General features: G+C 37.8%; 3 protein-coding genes across 5 annotated transcripts; all 3 read left to right on the plus strand.

The window, feature by feature from the left end:
• The first annotated feature begins 7,746 nt into the window (after window positions 1-7,746).
• On the plus strand, window positions 7,747-14,234 carry LOC109243050 (transcription factor GTE4-like). 3 transcript variants are annotated; one of them, XM_019409939.1, is made up of 6 exons: window positions 7,747-8,072; window positions 8,653-10,191; window positions 10,301-10,346; window positions 10,425-10,529; window positions 10,700-10,804; window positions 13,914-14,234. In XM_019409939.1, the coding sequence occupies exons 2-5, from the start codon at window positions 8,671-8,673 to the stop codon at window positions 10,759-10,761; spliced, it is 1,734 nt and encodes a 577-aa protein (XP_019265484.1). In that variant the 5' UTR covers window positions 7,747-8,072; window positions 8,653-8,670; the 3' UTR covers window positions 10,762-10,804; window positions 13,914-14,234. The 3 variants fall into 3 exon arrangements, with proteins under 3 accessions (XP_019265484.1, XP_019265485.1, XP_019265486.1); XM_019409941.1 differs by having other exon boundaries at window positions 7,748-8,072; window positions 10,428-10,529; XM_019409940.1 differs by having other exon boundaries at window positions 7,747-10,191.
• A 1,903-nt stretch (window positions 14,235-16,137) lies between these two features.
• Window positions 16,138-20,772, plus strand: LOC109243051 (uncharacterized protein HI_0077). The gene is made up of 7 exons (XM_019409942.1): window positions 16,138-16,669; window positions 17,398-17,639; window positions 17,721-17,817; window positions 19,287-19,470; window positions 19,558-19,639; window positions 19,713-19,761; window positions 19,855-20,772. The coding sequence occupies exons 1-7, from the start codon at window positions 16,244-16,246 to the stop codon at window positions 19,924-19,926; spliced, it is 1,152 nt and encodes a 383-aa protein (XP_019265487.1). The 5' UTR covers window positions 16,138-16,243; the 3' UTR covers window positions 19,927-20,772.
• Window positions 20,773-22,350: 1,578 nt separating this feature from the next.
• On the plus strand, window positions 22,351-23,605 carry LOC109243049. The gene is made up of 2 exons (XM_019409938.1): window positions 22,351-22,593; window positions 23,083-23,605. The coding sequence occupies exons 1-2, from the start codon at window positions 22,487-22,489 to the stop codon at window positions 23,204-23,206; spliced, it is 231 nt and encodes a 76-aa protein (XP_019265483.1). The 5' UTR covers window positions 22,351-22,486; the 3' UTR covers window positions 23,207-23,605.
• Window positions 23,606-24,394: the final 789 nt, after the last annotated feature.

Raw genomic sequence — 24,394 nt, forward strand, 5'->3', positions numbered from 1 at the left:
GAACCTCTCAAGACGACGCTGCTCATCGTCTGGCATAGCTGGAACCACATAGTCGGGAGCTGGTGCAACTGGTGCAACTGGGGCAACTGGTGCAACTGGTGCAACTGGGGCTGCTCCTGGTGTCTGCAATCCCTGAACAACCTGCTCCGGTGTGCGAGCAGCGGGGGTCTGATGACCTCCCGCGGTCTGTGAGGTAGCTGCTGCAGTAGTGGCTGAGACTGCCTGAGCCAGGCCAGTGCAAACGGATAATATCTGAGCCAAAGCCTCCTGGAGGCCAGGAATCACAATAGGCACTGCTGGTGCCTGCACAGGTGCTGCTGGAGCATCTACAGCTGGAGGCTGGTCCTGAACCGGGGCAGCTGGTGGATCTACAGGTACTGCCCTCGCTGGTCTGCCTCGACCACGACCACGACCGCGTCCACGGCCTCTAGTGGGTGGTACAGGTGGTCGTCCGCCACGTCCGGTAGCACGGGTTCTCGCCATCTGCGAGAGAATAGAATACAGAAGTTTAGTTCTCGGATCAACAAAGTCGCACGACAAGAATTTCAAGAATATGAAGTTTTTCCTAAAGGTTCTGCAGCCTCTCGAGGATAAATACAGACGTCTCCGTACCGATCCGCGAGACTCTACTAAACCGGCTCATGATTCGCGAGACCAAGTAACCTAGGCTCTGATACCAACTTGTCACGACCCAAACCCCGGTCGTGATGGCGCCCAACACATTGTTAAGCAAGCCCGACCATTCAACAACAAATCTCAACTTATGATAATTCAGGAATTCGAACACAGATACTAAATTACTAAACCATCTTATCAAACTACTATGAGCACGGAGTAGTATACTGAAAACCAACAAAAATACTAGAACATAACCCAAAACAGGATCCGGTGTCACGATTACGAGCCTCTAATACAGAGTGTCATCCTATAACAAGACTGTCTAAGAAACGGAATAATGAAAGATAGGGATAGGAGGGAAGGATCAAGGCTGCGAACGCCATGCAGCTACCTCGATGCTCCCGGTGAAATGCTGCCCAGCTAGACAGGTCCTCCCTCAGACTGTGATGCACCTAAATCTGCACACAAAGTGCAGGGAGTAAAGTGAGTACTCCGACTCAGTGAGTAATAAGCATAAATAACAACTGAAGATAAGGAATCACTGAAAAACCAAAGGCCATTATACCAGGCAGTACCAAAACTTAACAGTAAAATCGACAAGTCAATAAAGTAATAGTACAGAAAGAACCATGACAGGTAACAGGTAAGGAAAAATGCCATAATGCAATGCAATGCAAATACCGGTACACTCAGGTACCCACTGCGGCGTGCAGTCCGAGCCAACCATACATTTAACGTCGACAGCGCTCACTAGGGGTGTGTACAGACTCCGGAGGGGCTCCTACAACCCAAGCGCAAATAAGCCATCTCGTGGCACCAACCAGGCCCTCGGCCTCAATATCACATAGTACTGCTGCGGCGTGCAGCCCGAGCCATCCATAAATCCAGAAATCACAATAAGCCCCTCGGGCACCTTTAAATCAGTAACCCACAGCCCAAAATATCATTTAAAATATCATTTGAATTTTCAAGTTTAGAAAAAGGGGCTGAGTTTGCAAAAATAGTACTTAAAACCTTGGAATGAGGTTAAACAATGTGCAAAGTATGCAAATCAGTGAAATCAATCCCTGAAGGATCCAAATAACCGGCACGAAGCCCAAATACAACAGTCAAATCCAAATAACGATGATTTCCAACAAGTTCTAGTAGAAAAACACAGTAAAACATCACCGGGACGGACCAAGTCACAATCCCCAATAACCAACAGCCCCGCACTCGTCATAGAGCGCGTGCCTCGCCTCGATATAGCAGTACGATGTGAAATTTCGGGGTCTCAAACCCTCAGTACATCATTTACACCCATTACTCACCTCAAGCCGGCCCAAAGTCTAGCTCGCTATGCCTTTTCCTCTCGAATTGACCTCCTCGCGCGTCAAATATGATCAAGACCACAAGGAATACATTACAATAGGCTAAGGGGATATAACCCAATCGAAAAGACTCGAAAAACATCGAAAATCACGAAGTTGGCAAAACCCGAGCCTCGGGCCCACTTCTCGAAAAATTATAAAATTTACATCATCGGATTCCTCGTCTCGCCACGAGTCCATCCATATCAAATTTATCAAAATCGGAGTCCATTTGACTTTCCAAATTCCATTTTTAACTTATAATTTCTCAAGCCCTAACTTACCCCCTTTTTGATGAATTTCCACTAATTTTCATGTTAAATCAACCATAAACTTGAATAATTAGGCCAAGGGACTTACCTCCAATCGATTCCCAGTCGAAACTCTCAAAAATCCTCGCCCAAAGCTCTCAAGGTCGCTCAACAATGGTGGAAAATACCCCAAGCTCGTGGATGAAATATGATATTTTAACCCTTCTGCCCACTCGACTTTCGCTTCTGCGGTCCCGCTTCCGCTTATGCGGGACCGCTTCTGTGGCCGAATTCCCGCTTTTGCGGATTCTCATTAAAAAAATTCCCATTCCGCTTTTGCGGCTAAAACTCCGCTTCTACGGACCCGCTGATGCGATTATCGTTCCGCTTCTGCGGAACTACCCTACCAGACCACGGACCGCTTTTGCGACCTTTCACCCGCTTCTGCGGAACCGCTTCTGCGGTCCATTTCCGCAGAAGCGAAAATACCAGATACCAGCAATATGAACCTGCAACAAATTCTAAATACTTCCCGTTTAACCACCCGAACTCACCCCGAGGTCCCCGGGACCTCAACCAGAAGCACAGACATGATCCAATACCCTATTCAAACTTGTTCCAACCTTAAAAACACATCCAACAACACAAAAATCCTCATTTCCCATCAATTTCAAGCCTAAGTTCTTCAAATTCTTCCGAAACTCACATTCAATCAAAAACCCAACCAAATCACCTCCGAATCACCTGAAATTTTGCGCGCATATCCAAAATCACCTAACGAAGCTACTATAACTCTCGGAATTTCATTCTGACCCTCGGATCAAAATCTCACCTATCAACCGGAATTCGCCAAAATACTAACTTCGCCAATTCAAGCCTAATTCTGCACCGGACCTCCAAAATCAATTCCGATCGCACTCCCAAGTCACAAATCACCTCCCGAAGCCACCCGAATCACCGGAACTCCAATCCGAGCCCTCTAACTCATAAGTCAACATCCGGTTGACCTTTCCAACACAAGCCTTCCTTAAGGAGACTAAATGTCTCATTCTCCACCAAAACCAAACCAATTCATCTCTAACTCACCAAATGCCGATAACGAAACATGAAGAAGCAATAAATGGGGAAAATGGGGCAGTACTCATGTGACGACGGGCCGGGTCGTCACATTTGAATTATGTTATGGGGTGTGTTGGCATGTTTGGTCGGGGTCCCATGAGGCTCGGATATGTTTTGGAAGAGTTTTTGGAAGATTTTGGCGTTTTGAGCATAAGCATGTAATGATCCAAAGGTCCATTTTTAGTTCTAGAGATCGAAATTTGATTTTGAGACTTCCAAAATTTTGATAATGAATTATAGGAGTGATCTGGAAAGTTTGGTCTAATTTCATCAAGTCGCGATTGGGTTTTTGACGCGAATCATGAGTTAATTGTTTAACGAGCGAAATGGATATCGCACTGAGCAAACAAGCTCTTAATTGAGTTTCGATTGAAGGACTATGTTCGTATCATTATTTGTTACTCATAGGAACAAGAATCATCGAATTCCGAGTTCGTATCATGGAGTTAGAGCCATTTTAGTGAAATTAAAGACTGTTGGTGCATCAGATCTGGTATGCAGCTTTTAGCGACCAGATTGGACCTTTTAGCGACGGGAATTAAGCCTTTAGCGACCAGAATCGGATTTATTAAAGCTGTTACGTTTTTTTTTGCTCATTTTGACATTTTTTTGGTGAAAGAACGCGGCTTGGGGCGATTTTTGAGCAAGAAATCATGGGAAATATTGAGGTAAGTCACTTGTGATCATTTCTACTCCATAATATTGAATTATCATCGAATAATCCGACTAGTTTACATGTTCTTGAGGTGTAAATTGGGGATTTGGACCTAGGGATTTGAAAATAAGATTTGAAGATTTGGAGGCCGAATTGTTATCGGAATTTAGTAATTTTGGTATGGTTGGACTCGTGCTTGAATGGGTTGTCGGATTTTGTGAGTTTCGTTAGATTTTGAAGTGTGGGCCCGCGGGCCGGGTTTGAGCAATTTCGGGATTTTGATGTTAAATTGGATATTTTCGAGTGGGCTTCGCTCCCTTAGCATATTTTAATGATTATGTACTGATTGTGGCTAGATTTGGAGCATCCGGATGTCGATTCCAGCGGGCGAGGCATCGCGGGCTAGAGTTTGGACCGGATCAAGGTAAGTAATAATTGTAAATACTGTCATGAGGGTTTGAAACCCCGGATTACACATCGTTGTGTTATTTTAAGGTGACGCACACGCTAGATGACGAGCGTGGAGTTGTGCACCGTTGGGGATTGTGACTTGGTCCATCCCGTACGATTGTTAAGTCGCGTATTTGATTTGAAACCTTATGATATCCTATGTTCTAGAGATTGATATTATATTTTGGGCTGTATGCCATGTTTGGGGCCTTGTGCCGACCTGTTGAGACCCTTAAGGGCATTTTTACTATTTTTCCTCACTCTATTTGTTTTGAAAGCATATCCTCAGTCATGTTTTTAATTGGTTATTGTTAAATCTGGTTTTATCACTATATTTCTTAGAAATGTGAAAACTGTTTGGGCTGGGTTCCCTGTTTTATTGATGGTCCGAGTGATCGTGAGTTGATGACTGAGATAGACCGAGGGTCTGATTGTGAGGTTGATGACTGAGATAGACTAAGAGTCTTATTGTGTGGTTAATGACTGAGAGAGGCCGAGGGCCTGGTTGTGAGAACTATATATCTATGGATCGGGCTATATATATATATATATATATATAATATATATATATATAATATATTATATTATATATATATATATATATTATATATATATATATGGATCGGGCTGCACGCCGCAGCGATATAGCACTTGGGCTGTAGGAGACCCTTCGGAGTCTGCACACCCCCAGTGAAGGCAGTCGACTATATATATGGATCGGGCTGCACGCCGCAGCAGTTACTATATGGTACCTACTGAGCGTGAGTGCTGAGTGTGAGGGCTGATTGGTAGGAGTTGAGTCGCGAGTGACTGAGAGTCTAGCCCGAGGAGCGATAGATATATACATGCACATGAGTGATGTTTGCCTGAGGGGCCTGATTATGAACTTATTGATTTTCACTTCTCTTTAGAGTGAGTTTCTATCGAATATGTTGATTTAATGACTGTTTTCACTCATCTTTATACTGAGCCTCTGTCAAAAATGTTAGATAAATATTTTTAAACAACTATCATTTAAGCTGGGGTTTATGAGATGTTTAGAACTTAATCACTGATTTGGCTTTTGTTATTTCCACTGAGATTTTCTTGTTAGGAGGTGTTTATGACTCTTGTTTTGCCCGAGGGGCTGTTTACGAACTATGTTTTGCCCAACGGGCCGATTATGGTTTTCAGCTCTTTTATTAAAAATGGTATTGAACCCCTACTGAATCTGCCGGAAGGCATTTTAAATGATTTTTTTACCAAAAGCTGGATTTTAAAAGAGGCGTTTGACTCGTATTCTGAATTAGCAGCCTATGTGCTTATTGAGTTTAACATAAATGTGGATTCATTGTTTCCTACTGCTCAGTCTTTATTAACTCTTATTACTTACTGGGTTGGAGTACTCACATTACTCCCTGCACCTCGTGTGCAGATTCAGGTATTTCGGAACCCGGTAGCGGGTGTTGGTTGCTCAGACGCGGAGTCATCAGAGTTAGCAAGGTGGCTGCACGACATTTGTAGCACCGTTTCCTTCCTCTAATTTTCATTTCTGTACTTAGTACATTTTACTATTTTTGTTGTATTCAGACCTTGGTAGATGCTCATGACTAGTGACACCCGGATGTCGGGCTTGTGTAATTATTCCGCATTTTTCTTTTAAATGTTCATTATGAGATTAACGGTTTATAAATGGTATAAAAACAACTTTTAATGGAAAATGGTTGACTTGGAAAATTGTGTCGGCTGGCCTTGTCTTCACGAGAGGCGCCATCACGACCGGATCCGGTTTGGGGTCTTGACACTGTTACACTAAATTTGGTGTAACACTATTCACACACCATAATGGTGTTGGGTTGGACCACCAAAACACCAAATCTTACACCAAAATAGCATTTGGCGTTAAAAATGGCGTTGGGTTGGAGATGGTCTTAGAGCGGCTATATATTGTCATTTTCTCTCATCGGGGAATTTGCAGCCGTACCTATATTTGTGCCACATTTAACCTGCACCCTATTTTTTTAAATTATTGATTTGGTAGCCAGCTGACAAAAAATTCGTAATAACATGGCAATTACACCCCCGAAAAAAAATATAAAACCTGCATCACGCATTAATCGCGTGATCTGAAACCTCATTCGTGAAAAAAGATCTCCTCTCCTCTCAGTAGCTTTATCAAAAAATTAGAAATTTGTCCAGATTCATCTTCATAATCACGCTTGCATGAAGTTGTTTCACGTTGAAGCTAAAACTTCATGCTAATGTAGCATGAAGTTGTTTCATGTTGAAGCTAAAACTTCATGCTAATATAGCTTGAAGTTTTTTCACATTGAAGCTCAAACTTCATGCTAATGCATGCTGCAGTTATTTATCCTGCATTCTACAGTTTTGTCATGAGTTTATCCGAAACTTCAGTTTAAACATGCTAAAGTTATTTAGTTCATTTGCTAAAACTTCAGCCTAAACATGCTTACGTTTTGTCCTGCAGTTTGTCAATAGTCTTTTATTAAAAAAGGGCAAAATTATCTTTTTAAAATATTTAAAAAAATAAGGGAACGAATATAGACAAAAAAAATAAAATGGGTATAAGTTAAAAAGGGGGGACCAGATAGGGCGCCCATGCAATTTTTACCTCCTCGTCAACATGTACTCGTGTTATATTTCTCATTTTCATTGGGAGGGTCACTATCATGTCCAATCGAATATGGGTGATTTTTAAAAATAGCCAGATTTACAACTGGTCGTTCAAAAATAGCCCAATTTCAAAAGTAATCGAAATATAGCCACTTTTTATGTAAAGATAAATCTGAGCGAAAACACTGTTCAAAACCCGGAAAATACTCCAGTATATTATGCTGGAGTTCCAGCATAAGTATACTTGAACTCCAACATATTATACTGGAGTTCCAGGATAGTATATGCTGGAACTCCAGCATAATATGATGGAGTTCCAGCATAAATATACTAGAACTCCAGCATAATATACTGGAGTTCCAACAAGTATAATGGTCCAGTATAATATACTGGAGTTTGGAGCACCAGTGTTCCAGTCTCCAGTATATTATACTGGAGCCAGCAAAGTATACTGGTCCAGCATAATATGCTGGAGTTCATACACAAGTGCACCGAAACTCCAGTATATTATGCTGGACCGGTCTCTATTGCAGCAAAACAGTGGCTATTTTTCATAGACTTGGTGAACGCTGGCTATTTTTGATTGACCAGTCCGAAAACTGACTATACCGTAAAATTTTGGCATCGAAAATGGGCTTCGGGCATTGGCCCAATGACCTTTCCGAGTCAAAGAGGGCCAAATATTCTACGATCCACGTCTACTCCCACGCGCCACCCTCAACGCGTGGGTCACATCTGCAAAGACCAAGCAAATGTCAACGTTCCGACCAAATCGAAATCACGGCCGTCGTTCTCTCCCCTTCTTTTCAATGACAAAATCCTAGCCCTCCATTCCGCCGTGGCCAGCACGCGACTCGCATTTTCGCCTCTCCTCCTCCCCTCCTCTTACCGACAACTATTCTTCTCCGATATTAGGAAAAAAAAACAATGAGCGATTTGCAGTAAACACAAAATCTTAGTGAGAGAGAGCAGCTGATTGATAGAGTGAGAAAGTGCGTGGGTGAAGATTTACAAAAAGTATGTGTTAATTATTGTGATTTAGTTTAAACCCTAAATCTCGGATAAAATTGATGTAATTTACATAAATCCGAGTTTTTTTTATTTGCATCTGAGTATTTACGGCTTATGAAGTTCTCAACTTGCGAGTGTGTAAAGATTTGTTTCTCGTTGTTTTGAGCTATATGTTTGTGCTACGAAATCATATGGTCTCTAACTCTGTTTGCTTAGGGTTTCTATCTCTTTTCATATACTAGTGTGTGTGCTTCTACGTGTTGTTTGTGTAAAATAAGCTTGCTTGAGAGGAAATTCAGTGTTTTTATCTACGTGTTCTTTGTGTAAAATTAGCTTGATTGAGAAGAAATGCAGTGTTTTTCTTATCAGTACATATACAAAAGTGTGTGTGTTTGCTGCGCGCTTCTACTTCGTTGTGTAAAATAAGCTTGCTTGTGAGGAAATTCAGTGCTATTTTTTATCAGTTAGAATTTAGTTTTTTCTTAAGCAGTAGGAGTTTGGTGATGACAAATTACTCAATTTTGTTAAAGAGCAAGTTAATTGACAAATATTTATGCAACTGCTTTTTTCAAACCTATTCAATTAGGTTTTTGTTGTTGAATGTATGACTTCGGGAACAATGGCGAATGGTGAAAATGGAGGATCGAAAGAGCAGCAGAGGTTGACTGAAAGCAAAGTCTACAGACGGAAGTCATTTAAAGGGTTAAATAATATAGGGAAAACAGCTCTGGAAGATGTCAATTCGTCTCAAAAAATAGTTGGTTTTTGCTTAGATGCGGCCTCAGAAGGTTCTTCGAGTCTGAACCGTTTTTTAACATTAGAGAATACTGGAATATTGGCAGGTAATGGCCAAGAGAATAGTGCTAGAATCAATTTAGCGTTTAAGTCCAAGCGTGAGATGAGAGAGCTAAGAAGGAAGTTGCAGAGTGAGTTGGATTTGGTTCAGAGTTTGGTGAAGAAGATCGAGAGAAAAGATGCACAGAAGATCGGCACTGGAATTGATAAGGATAGTGGGGTACGACGGGTACATTCAGATGTCTCACAAATGGGGCAACAGCTTGAGTCCAGGCCTTTGAATCAGTTAAGTGTATCCGTCATGGAGAACAGCCATGGTGTGGTTGATAATGCGGAGAAAGAGAAGAGGACACCAAAGGCAAACAAATTTTATAGGAACTCAGATTTCTTATTAGCTAAGGATAAGTTTTCCCCAGCTGAAAGCAACAAGAAGTCGAAATCAAATGCAAAGAAAGTGAGTGGACCAGAATCGGTACATGGTATGGGCCAGGGGAAGTTCTCAAATCAAATACTCAAGAATTGTCGTGCTTTGCTTGAAAGATTGATGAAGCACAAGCATGGTTGGGTGTTTAACCAGCCTGTTGATACAAAGGGTCTTGGTTTACATGACTATTTTGACATTATTAAGAATCCAATGGATTTGGGAACCGTGAAGTCCAGGCTGGATACAAATTGCTACAAGTCTCCTAAAGACTTTGCCGAGGATGTGAGACTTACATTTCAAAATGCTATGACGTATAATCCAAAGGGCCAAGATGTTCATATGATGGCCGAGCAACTTTCCAAGATATTTGAGGAAAAGTGGGCCACTATAGAGGCTGATTATATGCGCGAGTTGAGATTGACAATGGACTCTCAGGTGAGTTTGAAGACTCCTAAATCTAAGAAGCCTCCTTCCCAACCATTGCCACCCCCTGGAGTGAGGAGGACTTTAGACAGGTCAGAATCAACATCCAATCCCTTTGATTTGAAGACTAAATCTGTCGCTCTCCCCCAATCAGGAAGGACCCCTGTACCAAAGAAGCCGAAAGCAAAGGATCCCAATAAAAGAGAGATGACATATGATGAAAAGCAAAAGCTTAGCACAAGCCTACAGAATTTACCTTCTGGAAAACTTGAACAGGTAGTACAGATCATCAAAAAGAGGAATTCATCTCTTTGCCAACAGGATGATGAGATTGAAGTGGATATTGATAGTGTTGATACTGAGACCCTATGGGAGCTCGACAGGTTTGTTACTAATTACAAGAAGAGCTTGAGCAAGAACAAAAGAAAAGCTGGACTTGCAGATCAAGGAGAAAGTGAAGCTGAGAAGAATGTCCAGGAGAAGGTAAAATATTGAGCATTAATTTTTTCCAATTTGATTCTCTCTTTTTTTGTCTGTTTGGGTAATTTTCTTTTGTTTCATATTTTTAGCTCGCTTTCTTACTATTTTGCAGAATGCTAACCCAGTTGTGGTAGAAATTCCAAAAGAAAGCAAAGCAGGTAAGTTCTTAAAATGTGAGAATTTCCAAACCCAGTGATCTCGTTGGAAATAGTTATTAACTCTGTTGTATATGCTAGTAGAAGAGAAAGGCACTTCCTCCAATCCTGCTCAAATGGAAAATCAGGGCAAAGATGTTAGTCAAGCAAGCAGCTCTAGCACTGACTCAGTATCATCATCAAGTGGTAGTGATTATTTTTCTCTTTTGCCTCTCTCTCTCTCTCTCTCTCTATATATATATATATATATATATATATATATATATTGTTCTCATTTGCCTTTTTTTGGGGTGTCATGATTGGACCTTTGTCTAGTCTAAATCTTCATTTTCCCTTATTGTTCACATTAATTGCAGATTCTGATAGCGAAAACTCTTCAGGAGGTGGATCTGATGCAGAGAATTCACCAAAGAGTTGATTCTGTTGTCCAGATATAATGTTCTCTCTTTCAAAGTCTTGTGGTAAATGCTGGACTCTGTTTCCTCCGTCGATGCTATCTGAAATCTTTTGACTTGCTCCCTTAAGTACAACAGCAATCCAACTTTCCTTGGATCTATTTTTATATTTACTCTTAAGATTCTATTGACTGATCAGTAATTTGAATAATCCAGATGATAGTTTTGCCTTTAACCAATGCACCTGTCCTTTTTGCATAAATTAATTTCTTTTAGATAGCTGATGTGGCTTCTATATATCTTTGACAATTTTGAAGGGCGTCTCTTTGAAGTGAATAGTGGATTGGTGATCAAGACCATCAGAGGATGGTCTGAGATTGCACCCTTTCAATTGTTGTGCTTTCTCCTTCTAGGAATAGAACATTGAGAACCAACTCTTAATAGTAAACCAGAACAAATGTAATCCCAAAAGCCTTCTTATAGATGTCTTGCTCTGGAAGCATCCTGGTATTCTCATTACATTCAGCTCCAGAGATGAGGTGCCACCATTTTGATGGTGGATCAGCCTAATATTGCAATGTAATATGACGAGAAAATGTTAAGTATCAGTCACTTGGTCACAAGGTATCAAATATGACTCAAAATGTGGTGATTGGTTGGGCTCTGGTGTTCTTAAACAATAACATATGTAAAGATGATGCTTTGGACTTTTAAGTTCCTTTAGGTTTCCAGTCACTTATCATAAAAAATGCCGAACATAGAATACTGCTGCTTAACTCTATAGTCTTGTATTTTTCTGAACATCAAAGTTGTGCAAACAATTGTGGTGTAAAACTTATAATCATACTAAGAAACCTTTTTTTCTGAACAGGTCATACTATGAAACTTTTTAGAAGAGTGATACAGCGTCTTTTAGGAGATTACAAGGGTGAAAAAGGCATAGTTTGGTTTTATACCTAGTAAGTTTATAACAAAAGCTATATTTTTTGCTAAAACGATTGATGGGAATTTAAAAGGGGACGAAAAAGTATCTCCAAAGGGTTATTCGTGAACATTGAAAAAGTACATAATAAAGTGTCAAGAAAAGCCCTGATCAGTGTTGTGAAGAGCGTGAAGCGAGGAAAAGCGACAAGCCCCTTTTCGCTTAAAGCGTGAAGCGAAGCGTTCGCTTTTTTGAAATGAAGCGGAATTTTAAAAAAAAATATTAAAATAAATACTGCATAGACAACACATGTTACACATGTAACGGCATACAAAACATGTAACTGCCAATACTAATTGGCAGTGAGACTAAGAACAAAAGATGAAGAACTGAAGAAAAAAAAAATTGGCAGCATTTCGCTACAATTTTAAGGACTGAAATGAAAATAAGAAGAAGAAGAAGAAGAAGAGAATGAGAAAAAGAAGAAGAACTGAAGAGGGAACAAAATGTGGATGCGCAATCATATAAAATTGAAAAATATTAGAAATAATCACACTCTGATAGATGGTGCTAATAACACACCTGAGATGAGATGGTTTGGCTGTATGATGTCGTGTGGTGCTATGATAATTGGAGGTTCTAAAAGGTGATAAGTTTGATCTAAGATCGCATTAAGAGAAGTTGTTTCAATATATGTATGTTCTCGAAATCTATGCTTACCTAATTAAAACAATGCGAATGTACCATATAAGCGATACCAGCTTGTTGGATAAGAATTACATGTTGTTTCACTTACATTAGGTCCAGTGTTTGTTTGGACTCTTTTTAGTTTTTGGTTTGGTTAGAGATCTGTATGCCCCAACTTGTTTGGACTGAGATTTAGTTGTAGAGATTTGTATGCACACTGTATGGATAGGTATGAGCTTTGGAGCATTTCTAGTTGTAGAGACCACCTAATTTGTTTTAAAGGACATTGGAATAGAATGAGCTTAAAAGTAGAAGAATGATACAGAGGATATAATTCAAAAGAGTGGAATGATATAGAGGATTCATATAGTCGATTCTTATTAATCTGAGATCGAGGTATACTTTACTGATTGACCTTGCAAGTTACACAGAAGGAATTATATACCCGGAGGTTAAGGCAGTGTTTTCGACCTCTAAATTTATAAAGGTTAGCAATCTATCAGCAAAATAAAGAATGCTGAACATAGAAAGGTAAAGCTTAACATTATGGTCTTGTAGTGGTGTCTTCTTCGAATTACTGGGACTGGATGATTTACTGGAGGAGGTAACATTGATGGCATTGAGTCAGCAAATGATATAGAAGGTGCATTATATGTTTGATGAATGTAATTTGAGTCTTGCTGGCATGATTTTATGCCTTTTATGTAGGGGTAATATAGTCCTCTTTTACCGTGTCAGATCTAGTTGCTTAGAGTTGAAAACAAAATAATCCCTATCTAGAGAGGGCCCTTACTACGAATTCACATGCATCATGAAGGCAATGCAATTATGACATAGTGTAGGTAAAATGACAAAGTATCACCTATGTGAAATGCTAGAGGTCTGAACATCATAGTTATGTTACATTAAATGGTTGGTGTTCAGATGAACTGCTATGATATCCTTTCGGGAGAAGATTTTGAGCTCCCAATATCCTGGAGGGAGAATATTTTGAGCGCCCCATAGTCTTGTTGCTCTGTCAGGGTTGTAGGTGAAGATCAAACATTAAATTCGGAAATATCTACTCTTTGGATGAATCAACTTTTGAAAATGTTAAAGATGACATTTTCTGATCGAGTGATGGGCAGCCGGGTGCACTAAGCTCCCGCTATGTGTGGGGTCCAGGGAAGAGCCGGACCACAAGGGTCTATTGTACGCAATCTTACCCTGCATTTCTGCAAGAGGCTGTTTCCACGGCTCGAACGCGTGACCTCATGGTCACATGACAACAACTTTACCAGTTACGCCAAGGCTCCCCTACAATTCTGATCGAGTGATGCAGGATACAAATTAGACATATTTGGCTCCATGTTGATTGATACCAAGTTTGCCACAACTAGAGTGGCTGGCTTTCTTTTCTGCTGAGTTATTCTTATTTTTGCTTTCCCATCCAATTTAAACACTAATTGTTAATATTTCTAAGTTGTGTGCAGATTTGATGAACTCGAGTTGTCAATATTTTTCTATAAGTTGTGTGCAGATTTGATGAACTCGAGTTTGTTAATATTTCTCTCTAATGTGTGCCAGATTTCAAGGTCTACGAGCATACTGATGTCGTCCTTCAATCAAGAGGGTGCTGTTGGTGGTAATAGCATGTGCTGGCTGGTCCCAATTTGTATAATAATAGCATCTAGTTTGTAGCTTATGTACATTCGCTTGTGGATTTCTAATTTGTGCAGTTTGAAGTCAAATTTTTCAAGTGATTGGATCACTTGAATCTGATAGAACTTTATCTGTCCTACTTGTAGCATTAATAAGATGCTCTGTACATATCCTAAGTGTTAATAAAATAGTAATAAGTCAATCAGGACAATTAGCTAATGTCCTTTCCAATTTTATATTTTTGAATGAACAATCCTCTTTTTGTTGATTTTATTTATTTATTTATTGAGGACTTATTGTCTATCGGGAATTGGTGTATAATCTTAATGGATTTGAAAAATGGTTTGGAATGAGTAATTAGTGCTAAGAGCAAAACATGAAAAATAAATTATTTTTCTTTTGATATGCGAAAGTGGCAAGTAAAAGTAAAAATCTATTTTTAAAATAACGGACAAGTAAAAATGAAAGGAGGGAATAATAACCAACTTACTTAATAATAGCAACTAACTTAGTTATAACATGTTAAATCATAACAATAGGATAAAATTTACGGTGACGTATAACTTCAATTCTTAACAAAAAGGTAACAGAACTCCTGCACTTATATGTTTGTTTCAACTTCTTCCTTGTTCTTATACAGTCGACTCTAACAGCTTGTTTATATTGTTGTTACATGTCGTTTCATACTGTGTTGTATTGTTTGATGAATATAAAGTTTGCCGTCGTTTCATGATCATGTACCAATAATATGAAGAATAAACCTGCAACATTATAAAGAAAAAATAGAATACATAGTAAAATTATCATATAAAAGAGTAGGATAAATAATAAAATATAATTATTTAATATTTAGAAAGGTCAAAATGAAAGAAAAAAAGTAAGTAAACGACACTACCACACCAAATCCGACGTTTTATAAAGTGACATTTATACAATACGATACAATAACACTCTGTTTGGATTATTGTTACCCATTGTTTTATAGTGTATTGTATTGTACTGTATTGTATCGTTTTATAAATACAATATTTGGGTAGATTGTATCGTACGATGTTGTTAAATAAAATTTGTGCTGTTTGGTTTGACTGTATCGTATTGTACTATAACTGATAAGTTTACTAAAATACCCTCAATTGTTTTAAATAAGAAATTAATTAAGAATTATATATATATATATATATATATATATATATATATATATATATATATATATATATATATATAATTTGAGCCTTAAATAGAGAAAAAAATAGATTGAAAACTAACCTATGACAGATATTTACAAATTACTGACGTTGTTGTAATGGTTTTTAAAGCTTTAGAACGAATCACAACTCGGAGTGCGAACGGCTGTAGAAATAATACATAATACGTATTTGGGCTAAGTATAAAATATGATAAAAGAAAATAAGATTAGGAAGTAATAAGTAAAGGCATAATTGAAAAGAAAGATATGAAATAATCCCACCATATGGATTCATTGTTTCGAAAAAATGGAACATTTCATTATTCCGGAATAATAGATTTAACAATACAGTACAATCCATTTTTAATAAACAATCGAAACAAATATTATTTTGAGATAACAATACAATATGATACAATGAGTAACAACCATCCAAAACAATCAAAACAAGCATTATATTTAAATTAAAGTAACAATACCATGCAATATATAGTCATCCAAACAAGCCGTTAGATGTTTGCCTCAGCTTGTTTGGATGGTTGTTACGCATCGTTTCATAATGTATCGTATCGTATCGTACTGTATTGTATTGTACTGTATCGTTTGATAAATACAATGTTTGGATAGATTGTGTCGTTTGCCATCGTTTCATGATATCACACAGCAGCAATATGAAGAATAAACTTGCAATATTATAAAGAAAAATTATGATACAAGATAAAATTACTATATAAAAAGGCAGGGTAAATAATAAAATAATATAATTTAATAATAATAAAGAGCGAGATTGAGAGAAAAAGACAAGGTAACGACGCGACCACACCAAATCCGTCGTTACATAAAGTGGCACATCAACAGATTTAACGATACAATATAATAAAATTAAAATAACAATCAAAACAAACATTATATTTAAAGTAACAATACGATAATACACGATACGATTCAATACAATGGTAACAACCATCCAAAACATAGCCATAGTTCAATTTCAAGTCCTAGACTATCTAGTTATCATCCTCTTCACTCCACTTTCAGACTTCACATAAACCGCAAATTTCATCCCAAAATGGCAGCAAATACTTTCAAATTCAGACCAATATTTTCCACCCCACTAAGATTCACTCTTTGCTCCTCACAGAAAAACTCAATTTCTACCTCTCCTTTAACTATTCATTACCCAGAATTACCAAATCAGTGGTCAGGTTTACAAAATTGGAGACACAGCCCTTTAAACCACCAGCGTTTCTGGGGACCCAATGGCCCTGATGAAATAATTGTACCCTCAAATTCAACTAAAGAATCCACTTTGTGGGAATCAATTAACTTGGCGTCGTCTCTTGCTGAAATGGGTGCTGCTGTTCTTTGTACCAGTGATCCTTTAATGAAATCGAAGCTTTCCCATTTGGCTTATTGTAGGTGGCGTCAAGAGGGTCTTCCTGTTGGTACTTTTCATCCCCCGGCTCGGCCTGCTCGACCTTCCAAACCTGAATTGGTATTTTATTTTCCATTATTTGAAGTTCTTTAGTTAATGGAATTCAATTACGACCTCCGTTTTAGTTTATGTGAATTTATTTGATTGGACACGTGGTGGTTCAAGAAAGAAAGAAAAGCTTTTGAAATTAATGGTGTCGTAACATTTATGTATCTATAAAAGCTGGTCAGAATGCTGAATGAGAAGTTTAAGTTAATTTGTTTCCAAATTTAGAAAGAGGTTGTTATTTTTCAAACAGACTAAAAGGAAAGAGGATCGCATAAATTGAGATGGAGGGAGTACCAACTTTGGTCGTTCTATTTGTTTTCTTAAGAGATGTAAAGGCAAAGGGGTGAACTTTACTTTAATTGATAGTTTTTATCAGATGTTTAACGTTGAATTATTTGATTATTTTAATTTCAGTCTTCACTTTATTGTAAAGACTAAAGACATAGGTGGATGTAGTTTCTTAGCAGTGGGTGCGTGTACCTACAGTCTTCCATTTGGAATGTATCTATGCTTTCGAAATTTGGAAGTGTATAGTCTTACCAAGTTCATACATATTGTCAACAAACGACTAGGGATTTCAGTGCTACTTCGTGCTAGAACTGTGTGTGATACGTCGCCCTACAAACCTCAATTTGAAGTAGTTCAGTCAAAACTTAAGATGCTGGTGTTTTTACTTTCTTTTGATTCTCTTGCCAATGATTTTGTAGCTTTAGCTTATGTGTTCTAAGTCTTGAATACAGGTTCCATCTAAAGAAATTCCACCTCCTAAACACTCGGGTTTACCTCTCAATGCATATATGCTTCACAATCTTGCTCATGTGGAGTTAAATGCAGTTGACCTTGCATGGGATACTGTAGTCCGTTTCTCACCATACAGTGAGATTTTAGGTGAGGGGTTCTTTGCTGATTTTGCACATGTGGCTGATGATGAGAGTCGCCATTTTGCTTGGTGTTCACAGAGATTATCTGAGCTTGGATTTAGGTGAATGTGTCTTCAATTTGGCTATGAAATGTGTTGTATTTTATAAGATGGATGTTTATATCTCTTTGCTTCCTTGAACAGCTATGGTGACATGCCTGCTCATAATTTGCTCTGGAGGGAGTGTGAGAAATCCTCAAATAATGTTGCTGCACGGCTCGCTGCAATCCCACTTGTTCAGGTCCTCCACTATTTTTGAAAAAGATATGAACGATAAATCAATTGCTTGAACTGTTGGAATGCAGTGACGATTGCTCAACTCATTCTTTCCACTTATTTGTCTTTGATTGCTTGGGGAGCTGTGTGATTATGCTATCTCCGGGAAGTCCACTAAGTGTGTTTAAAATTGGGAAGAAATTGATAAATGGAAAAATAAGAATCGACTTTCGAAATGGGTAAGCATCGTCTATTAACAATTAAGTAATACTAGTAGTTAGACAGGGTGGGTTTCTAATATTTTAAAGCTTCTAGGTGTAGTTACTTAGCCATGTAACTTGTGGAGGAAAGATACTAAGAAATATGGACGAGTGGATGAAGTTTTATTATATTTTCTATAGACCAAATATAACCATATCCTGTTGGAAATTCAGCAGTTAACATGGTTAGAAATCTCAGAAGATTTATTTCAGTAGTCTTTGGATATCTTTACTTGAAAAGACAGGCGTGACAGTTTCGGACCTTGACCCGCTTAGTGGTGTCTATGAGGTACCCTGAGTTCTAAGTATGTTTTCCTGAGTTGGGATTTAGAAATATTCAGTTTGAATTACTTCTCAAGAGCTTCAATAACTACTTCCCTCCAGCAGTTTTATTTTTTATTTTTTTTATAAGGTAAAGATTTTATTGAATGGTACCAAGATGGTACATAACAGGAACAGAACAACAAGGAAACAGAAATCAGCCTACTGCAGTCTTTTTCCTAACAGCTAAAGAAATCTATATACTGATCTAAACTAAGTAGTGAGCCACTTTTACACCAGAAATACAAGTTTTGTAAACACATACTCTTAATTCTAGCAATGTGAGTTCTCTGTCCTTCAAAGCAACCCTTGTTCCTTTCCAGCCATATTGTCCATAAGATGCACAATGGGATAGTTCTACATATCTGCTTTATCTCTTTTGGTATCACCTGCTTTATCTCTAGCAGTTTTCTGCTGCTGTTTAAAGAAGGATATGTGGCAGAGCTGTTAGAAACTAGACGAAAGTCTTGCAAAGGCGCTTGTGTGGCCACTTGAGTTGTAAAATTTACTTCAGAAATGACTACCACTTAAGTGAAGCTAAAATTTGACATCAAGAGGTGTTGTGATCAAATCTCCTCCATGGTGTTATCAATTTAATAAATGAACTCACTTCTCAGATTGGGCTCTACTTTTGGAGAAAACAGCTGGATTAACTTGTCCTGTTGGGGTTTTAGTTTTGATATAGTCGGGAATTCTTTTTGGCCTGTGTATTAATAGATGTGCTGACGCGTACTATAAATAGGTGCATGTGCCCTAGCCTTTTGGGCTATTAGGTTTTAATTGATATGACCTTTAATTTTGCTGTTTGGGATGGGAATTGTACCTTCCAGGGATGCTTGTTTCTTGCTGTCATATTAGGAGTTCTGCATTTTGATTATGTTATATGATTTTGTGAAATTTCTTATTGCTATAGGAAGCAAGAGGTCTTGATGCTGGGCCTCGGCTGGTGCAAAAGCTAATTGGCTTTGGAGACCATAGGACTTCCAACATTGTGGCTAGAATTGCTGATGAAGAAGTTGCACATGTGGCTGTGGGTGTCTTCTGGTTTATTTTGGTTTGTCAGCAAATGGGACGCACCCCTTGCTCAACTTTCAGAGGTCCACTTATTTGTGTGTGTGTTTTTTTTAAAGGTGCAGGCACTGTCTTGCCTCTTCAGTGAATTCACCAATTTCGTCTTTTGACAGACTTATTAGAGGAATATAATGTGGAGTTAAAAGGACCATTCAACCATTTGGCTAGAGATGAAGCTGGTCTTCCGCGGGAATGGTAAGTTGACAGTTTGATAGATCAGGCTTCTTGTATGATAAAACTGACAATACTCTGTATTTTTGGTACCTAGGTATGATCCTTCAGCAAGTGTAGAAGATAAGAAAAAGAAGCTATCTGAGGTATTTCATAAAAAAACTTTATTTAGAAAAAGCTATAGTTTCCTTGACGAATTTTATCAGCTGAGAAATTTGAGGATATGGAAAACAATGCAGGTTTATGATAGATTGGAATGCATAATTTCTATGGAAAAGGAGAACTCGAGCCTGAACAGTCCATCCCGATGATTCCTATATGGAGGAACGGATTACCTGAAGTTCATTTGATCAATGAAGCTGCAGTTGGTTCTGATGATTATTCTGTTTCATGTGAATGTTCAGTTGGTGCAATGTTTAGTTTTGCTGCAGAAGTAGCTTCGGCTCTAGACTGACTTCGTAAACAGATCAGCTAAAATTTCAGGGAGCTGGTCTGTCAATTGTAAGCAAACTGAGTACATCTTTGATCCGACACTTTGAGCATGATTTACTGCTACCACTATAACCTAGTTGCCTCGGCTCTAGTACTTCCTGAATAAGTTTTAAGTAATCACGTCGGTCATTTAAACAGAAAAGCCTAGACTATTGACCTAAGAAGCGTGGATTTCGAGCTCAACTCTGATGGTTTGGAAAAATGTATTCGTCCTTCATGGCTGGATTCCGGTTCCTGGCATCATTCTTTTTCTCAGATAATGGTGGTATCCGTGCTACCTTGCACACACTTCGACTATTCTACGGGGTTCCTGCTGCCTCCCACCAGCAGGTATCAGCAAGTCTTAGGCACCAGATTCCTGCATCTTATTGGATTGAGGACGACTTTTTCTCATGATCAGAACACTGACATAGTATTGAAGCTCTTCAAATTTTGAAGATTTCTCTCCCTTCCAGCTTCTACTCATGCTACGGTCGGTGGCAAGAATTTCTTTGGCAGGCCAAAATGTTGATATTCGAGTATAGCTATTGCAGTTTCTTTTCCTTTTTTCAATCTTTTTGGGAGGTTGCAAGTTTGTAAGTTGCTAAAATGACCAAAAATTTGGGATTTAAAGTGTTGAATGAAGGTCCCTTTTGTCTCTGAAAAGTAATTTTTTTTACCTGTTTCATATTAATGTTACTATTAAGTATCAAGAACATCTTTGATACTGATCATTATAAGTTGCAATCTATATATTCACTGACATGTATTTTTTTACCAGCATTATCATCCTTTTCTCCTAAATGTTCTCAGGGGGATTTATCTTATATTCACTTGACATGTAAATGAATTTTTGGACAATTAGTTACTTCTTTGAGAAAACAGCAAAACATGAAGTGGAATTATTTTTCATATCATTAACAGGGAATACCTGCTTAATAAGACAGAAAATAGTTCATGGGGTAAGAAACTTGGGGTGTGTTTGTTATGAAGGAAAATATTTTCCGGAAAAAGTTTTTCAATTTTCCCATGTTTGGTTGGCTTAAATGTTTTGAAAAACATTTTCCTTATGAACTCATTTTTCTCCAATTGGAGGAAAATGTTTTCCTTATCAAGAGAAGGGAAAACATTTTCCAAAACTCCTTCTCAACCTTCCCTACCCTCACCAACACACCACACCCCCTCTCTCCAAAAAAGATTCTTTTTTTTTTTTTAAAATTCAGTTTTTCCGCTCCAACCCACCCTACTACCCCTCCACCCCACCCCCACTTCCACCCCCCTCCACAAAAAAAATAAATTTTTAATTATTGCAATTTTAAATTTCTGTTTTTTTGTTTTTCTGCACCACCCACCCCCCAACTGCGTCCCCCCCCCCCCCCCCCCCCCCAAAAAAAATTGTTTTAAATTTATTTTTCAGTTTTAGTTTTTTTTGTTTACCGGTTTAAAGGTTCAAAATTTTACAAGTTCCAAAGTTATGAGTTCGGAGGTTTATATACGGGTTTAGAAATTATAAAGTTTACTGGTTAGAAATTCCGCGGTTTCGAAAGTTTAGCGGTTCGAAAGTTTATGAAAAATGTGGGTACGGAAGGTTGTTGGTTTGAAAGTTTATGGTTTCATATTTATTATATCTAAATTATTTATGAATGCTCTTGAGAAGTCATTTTCCTTAATTTGCGTATCAAATACCGGAAAATAAATAAGATTACTACTTGTTTTCCAAGTTGAAAAATATTTTTCACGGAAAATATTTTCCGTTATACCAAACACACCCTTGTTTCCAACCCCTCTTCAAAATAGGGTTAGTTTTCAGTCTTCATAAGTATTTTAAGTTTAAACCTTGCTCACAAACATTATATAATTTTCTTTTTACACTATCAGATTATATATTCAAGTTACTATCTATAGTAAATCAAATATAGCTAAAAAATTAATAAGTTGCGCTAATTGGTCAAAATATACTAATAATATAAAAATTACTTGCACTTTCAATACATATAAATTAAAGTTTTAACAAATGTTATCCTAACCGAATAACCACTTTTCACATTATTCAACCAAAAAATAGAAAAAAGTGTAAGACCACTACGTTAAAGCTGGTTGTTCTTTTGGATGAAACGTGGGGTACACATTTCTCACTTTTTGCCTTGCACTGAATCTAATCTTATTAAATTTAGACAAATCATAACCATCGGTTTCACGTAAAGGATAAACCAAAATAACGTGTCCATATCAACATCGTATATAACTGTCTTTTTGCTTAAAAAAATAATAATAAAATCCGAATCTATTACGTGCAATTTACGGTTTTTGTAGAGAACATTATAGTTAAGCAGAGAATTGGAGAGAAACTCTTCTTCAAAATACAAACAGTAATCTCTGCTTAAACTTACAGCAGAAATCATGTGCTGTGGAGAAGGTTGCAGGCCGTTGGCCTTTCTTCTAGGGCTCCCTTTTGCTCTCCTCTCTCTTATCGTCTCTGTCGTCGGCGTCATCGTTTGGATCGTCGGGTTCGTTCTATTTCTTCTCTCTTATCGCTCTTTTATTTAAAGGGAGTCTTGGAGCAACGATAAAGTTGTAGTGTGATCTATAGGTCAAGAGTTCGACCCGTAAATTCAGCCACTGATACTTGCATCAGGGTAGGCTGCCTATATCGCGCCCCTTAGGGTGCAGCCCTTCCTTGGACCCTACATGAACATGCACTGGGCTGACCCTCTTTTTCGCTCTCTTATTTAGAAGGGAATTTATTAAATGTGCCTCCGGGTGAATGTCAGGTTCAACTGAACCTAGTATTCTTAATATAGAGTTTTAAGTATATTTGTAAAAAAATTCATTAAATCTTGAAGGTTGAATACATCTTATTTAAATTGTGAATTAATCCGCCTATGTGCCTCTTCATGTTTATACATTAATTTCATTTTGTGTTTCTTAAATTGGCAATCGAATAAACTTTTTACTTGATTGGTGAATAGTTGATTTTTTGTATGTGTTATGTACAGGTTGACGTTGAGTATAATATGTCCGTGTTGCATATGTGTAACTTTGTTGGTTGAATTAGCGCTGGAGTTGATAAAGGCCCCTATCCACGTTATGGAGTGGTTTACCAATCAAATCCCTTGTTAAGACTTAATTTCCACAGATTAGAGTCTTCATCTATTATTTTGCCTTTTTCATTCTTCATAACTAGTATCCGTACCCGCGCGATGCGCGAAAAATATATAATATAATATTTGAAAAGAAAATATTATTTGTAATTTTTTAGTATTGAGCCTATACATTGACAATTGGAAGGGACTATAAGATCAGCAAAAACAAAGGTAGAGCTTTCAAATTATAATTTGAATTCTTGGCATCAACAGTAGTAGCAGATGCCGTAATTATAAATAGTAGTATAGATTCATCAACAGCTCCAAAGGCTAACTCGTACCTGGGCAAATACTTAAACTCCTATTAAATAATTAGATGTAAATATCTCCATATCATAATGTATAGATATGTGAAGAATGCAGTCATATTCACCAAGGCATTCTTGACAGTTGAGCCAAGGTAGGCCTTAATTTCATGTCACCCTGTACAGATGTATCAGTAAACCTCCTGCCAATAAGCCGCTTTACATCCAATGAGAACTGCATAATATAACTGAAATCATATAAATACTGCATGAATTACAACACAAAACCTATGATATGTAATGTGGACTAAACAAAACTAAGATGTGCTTCAGAGGATGAACAGGGATTTGACAGATTCTTTGGAATTTTCATGTGAGGCAACAAAGAATCAACTTGGCCACATGTTTTGTCATTTAAAGATACACTTTAGCATTGTTTGTGTTATTGTTTTTATTATTTATTTAAAAGGAATACTACATGTGGGCTTTATAACCATGCAGAGGAATCACAGATAAATGCTTCAAGTATTAAAACTGACCCAAGCTAGTCATAATATATAAAGATGTAGTGTCAAGTATAACTGGTATGGATTTTACTCATTGTTTCCAGCATAAAATGCAGAGCCAGGCCAATCTAGAGCTTAAGCAATCCAGAACAATTTCTAGATGTCCTTCTACAGGGATACATGGAGAGAAAGATTTGTCAGCTATATTCTGCATTAGCAATTCTAGAGCAAGGAAAGCAACCATAGCAAAGGGAATGGCTGCTACCTTTGCTTTATTTCATAAATTTATAGAGTGGAGCAACACTACCACCATTCACATCAACCTATATCATTAAGAAGGTGCAACAGTTAGTACTACCACATATTGGTGGACTGTTTGTTGCTTCTATTTGCAAAAGAAACAGACTCAATTAA

The sequence above is a fragment of the Nicotiana attenuata genome, unplaced genomic scaffold (assembly GCF_001879085.1).
Source record: "Nicotiana attenuata strain UT unplaced genomic scaffold, NIATTr2, whole genome shotgun sequence".
Classification (NCBI taxonomy): Eukaryota; Viridiplantae; Streptophyta; class Magnoliopsida; order Solanales; family Solanaceae; genus Nicotiana; species Nicotiana attenuata.

Coding starts and splice junctions, on each gene's coding strand:
- LOC109243050 (XM_019409940.1), top strand. CDS start 8,671: ATGACTTCGGGAACAATGGCGAATGGTGAAAATGGAGGATCGAAAGAG. Junction 10,192..10,300: donor AGAAGAATGTCCAGGAGAAG/GTAAAATATTGA, acceptor ACTATTTTGCAG/AATGCTAACCCAGTTGTGGT. Junction 10,347..10,424: donor TCCAAAAGAAAGCAAAGCAG/GTAAGTTCTTAA, acceptor TGTATATGCTAG/TAGAAGAGAAAGGCACTTCC.
- LOC109243051 (XM_019409942.1), top strand. CDS start 16,244: ATGGCAGCAAATACTTTCAAATTCAGACCAATATTTTCCACCCCACTA. Junction 19,471..19,557: donor CCCTTGCTCAACTTTCAGAG/GTCCACTTATTT, acceptor GTCTTTTGACAG/ACTTATTAGAGGAATATAAT. Junction 19,640..19,712: donor GCTGGTCTTCCGCGGGAATG/GTAAGTTGACAG, acceptor TTTGGTACCTAG/GTATGATCCTTCAGCAAGTG.
- LOC109243049 (XM_019409938.1), top strand. CDS start 22,487: ATGTGCTGTGGAGAAGGTTGCAGGCCGTTGGCCTTTCTTCTAGGGCTC. Junction 22,594..23,082: donor GTCATCGTTTGGATCGTCGG/GTTCGTTCTATT, acceptor TGTTATGTACAG/GTTGACGTTGAGTATAATAT.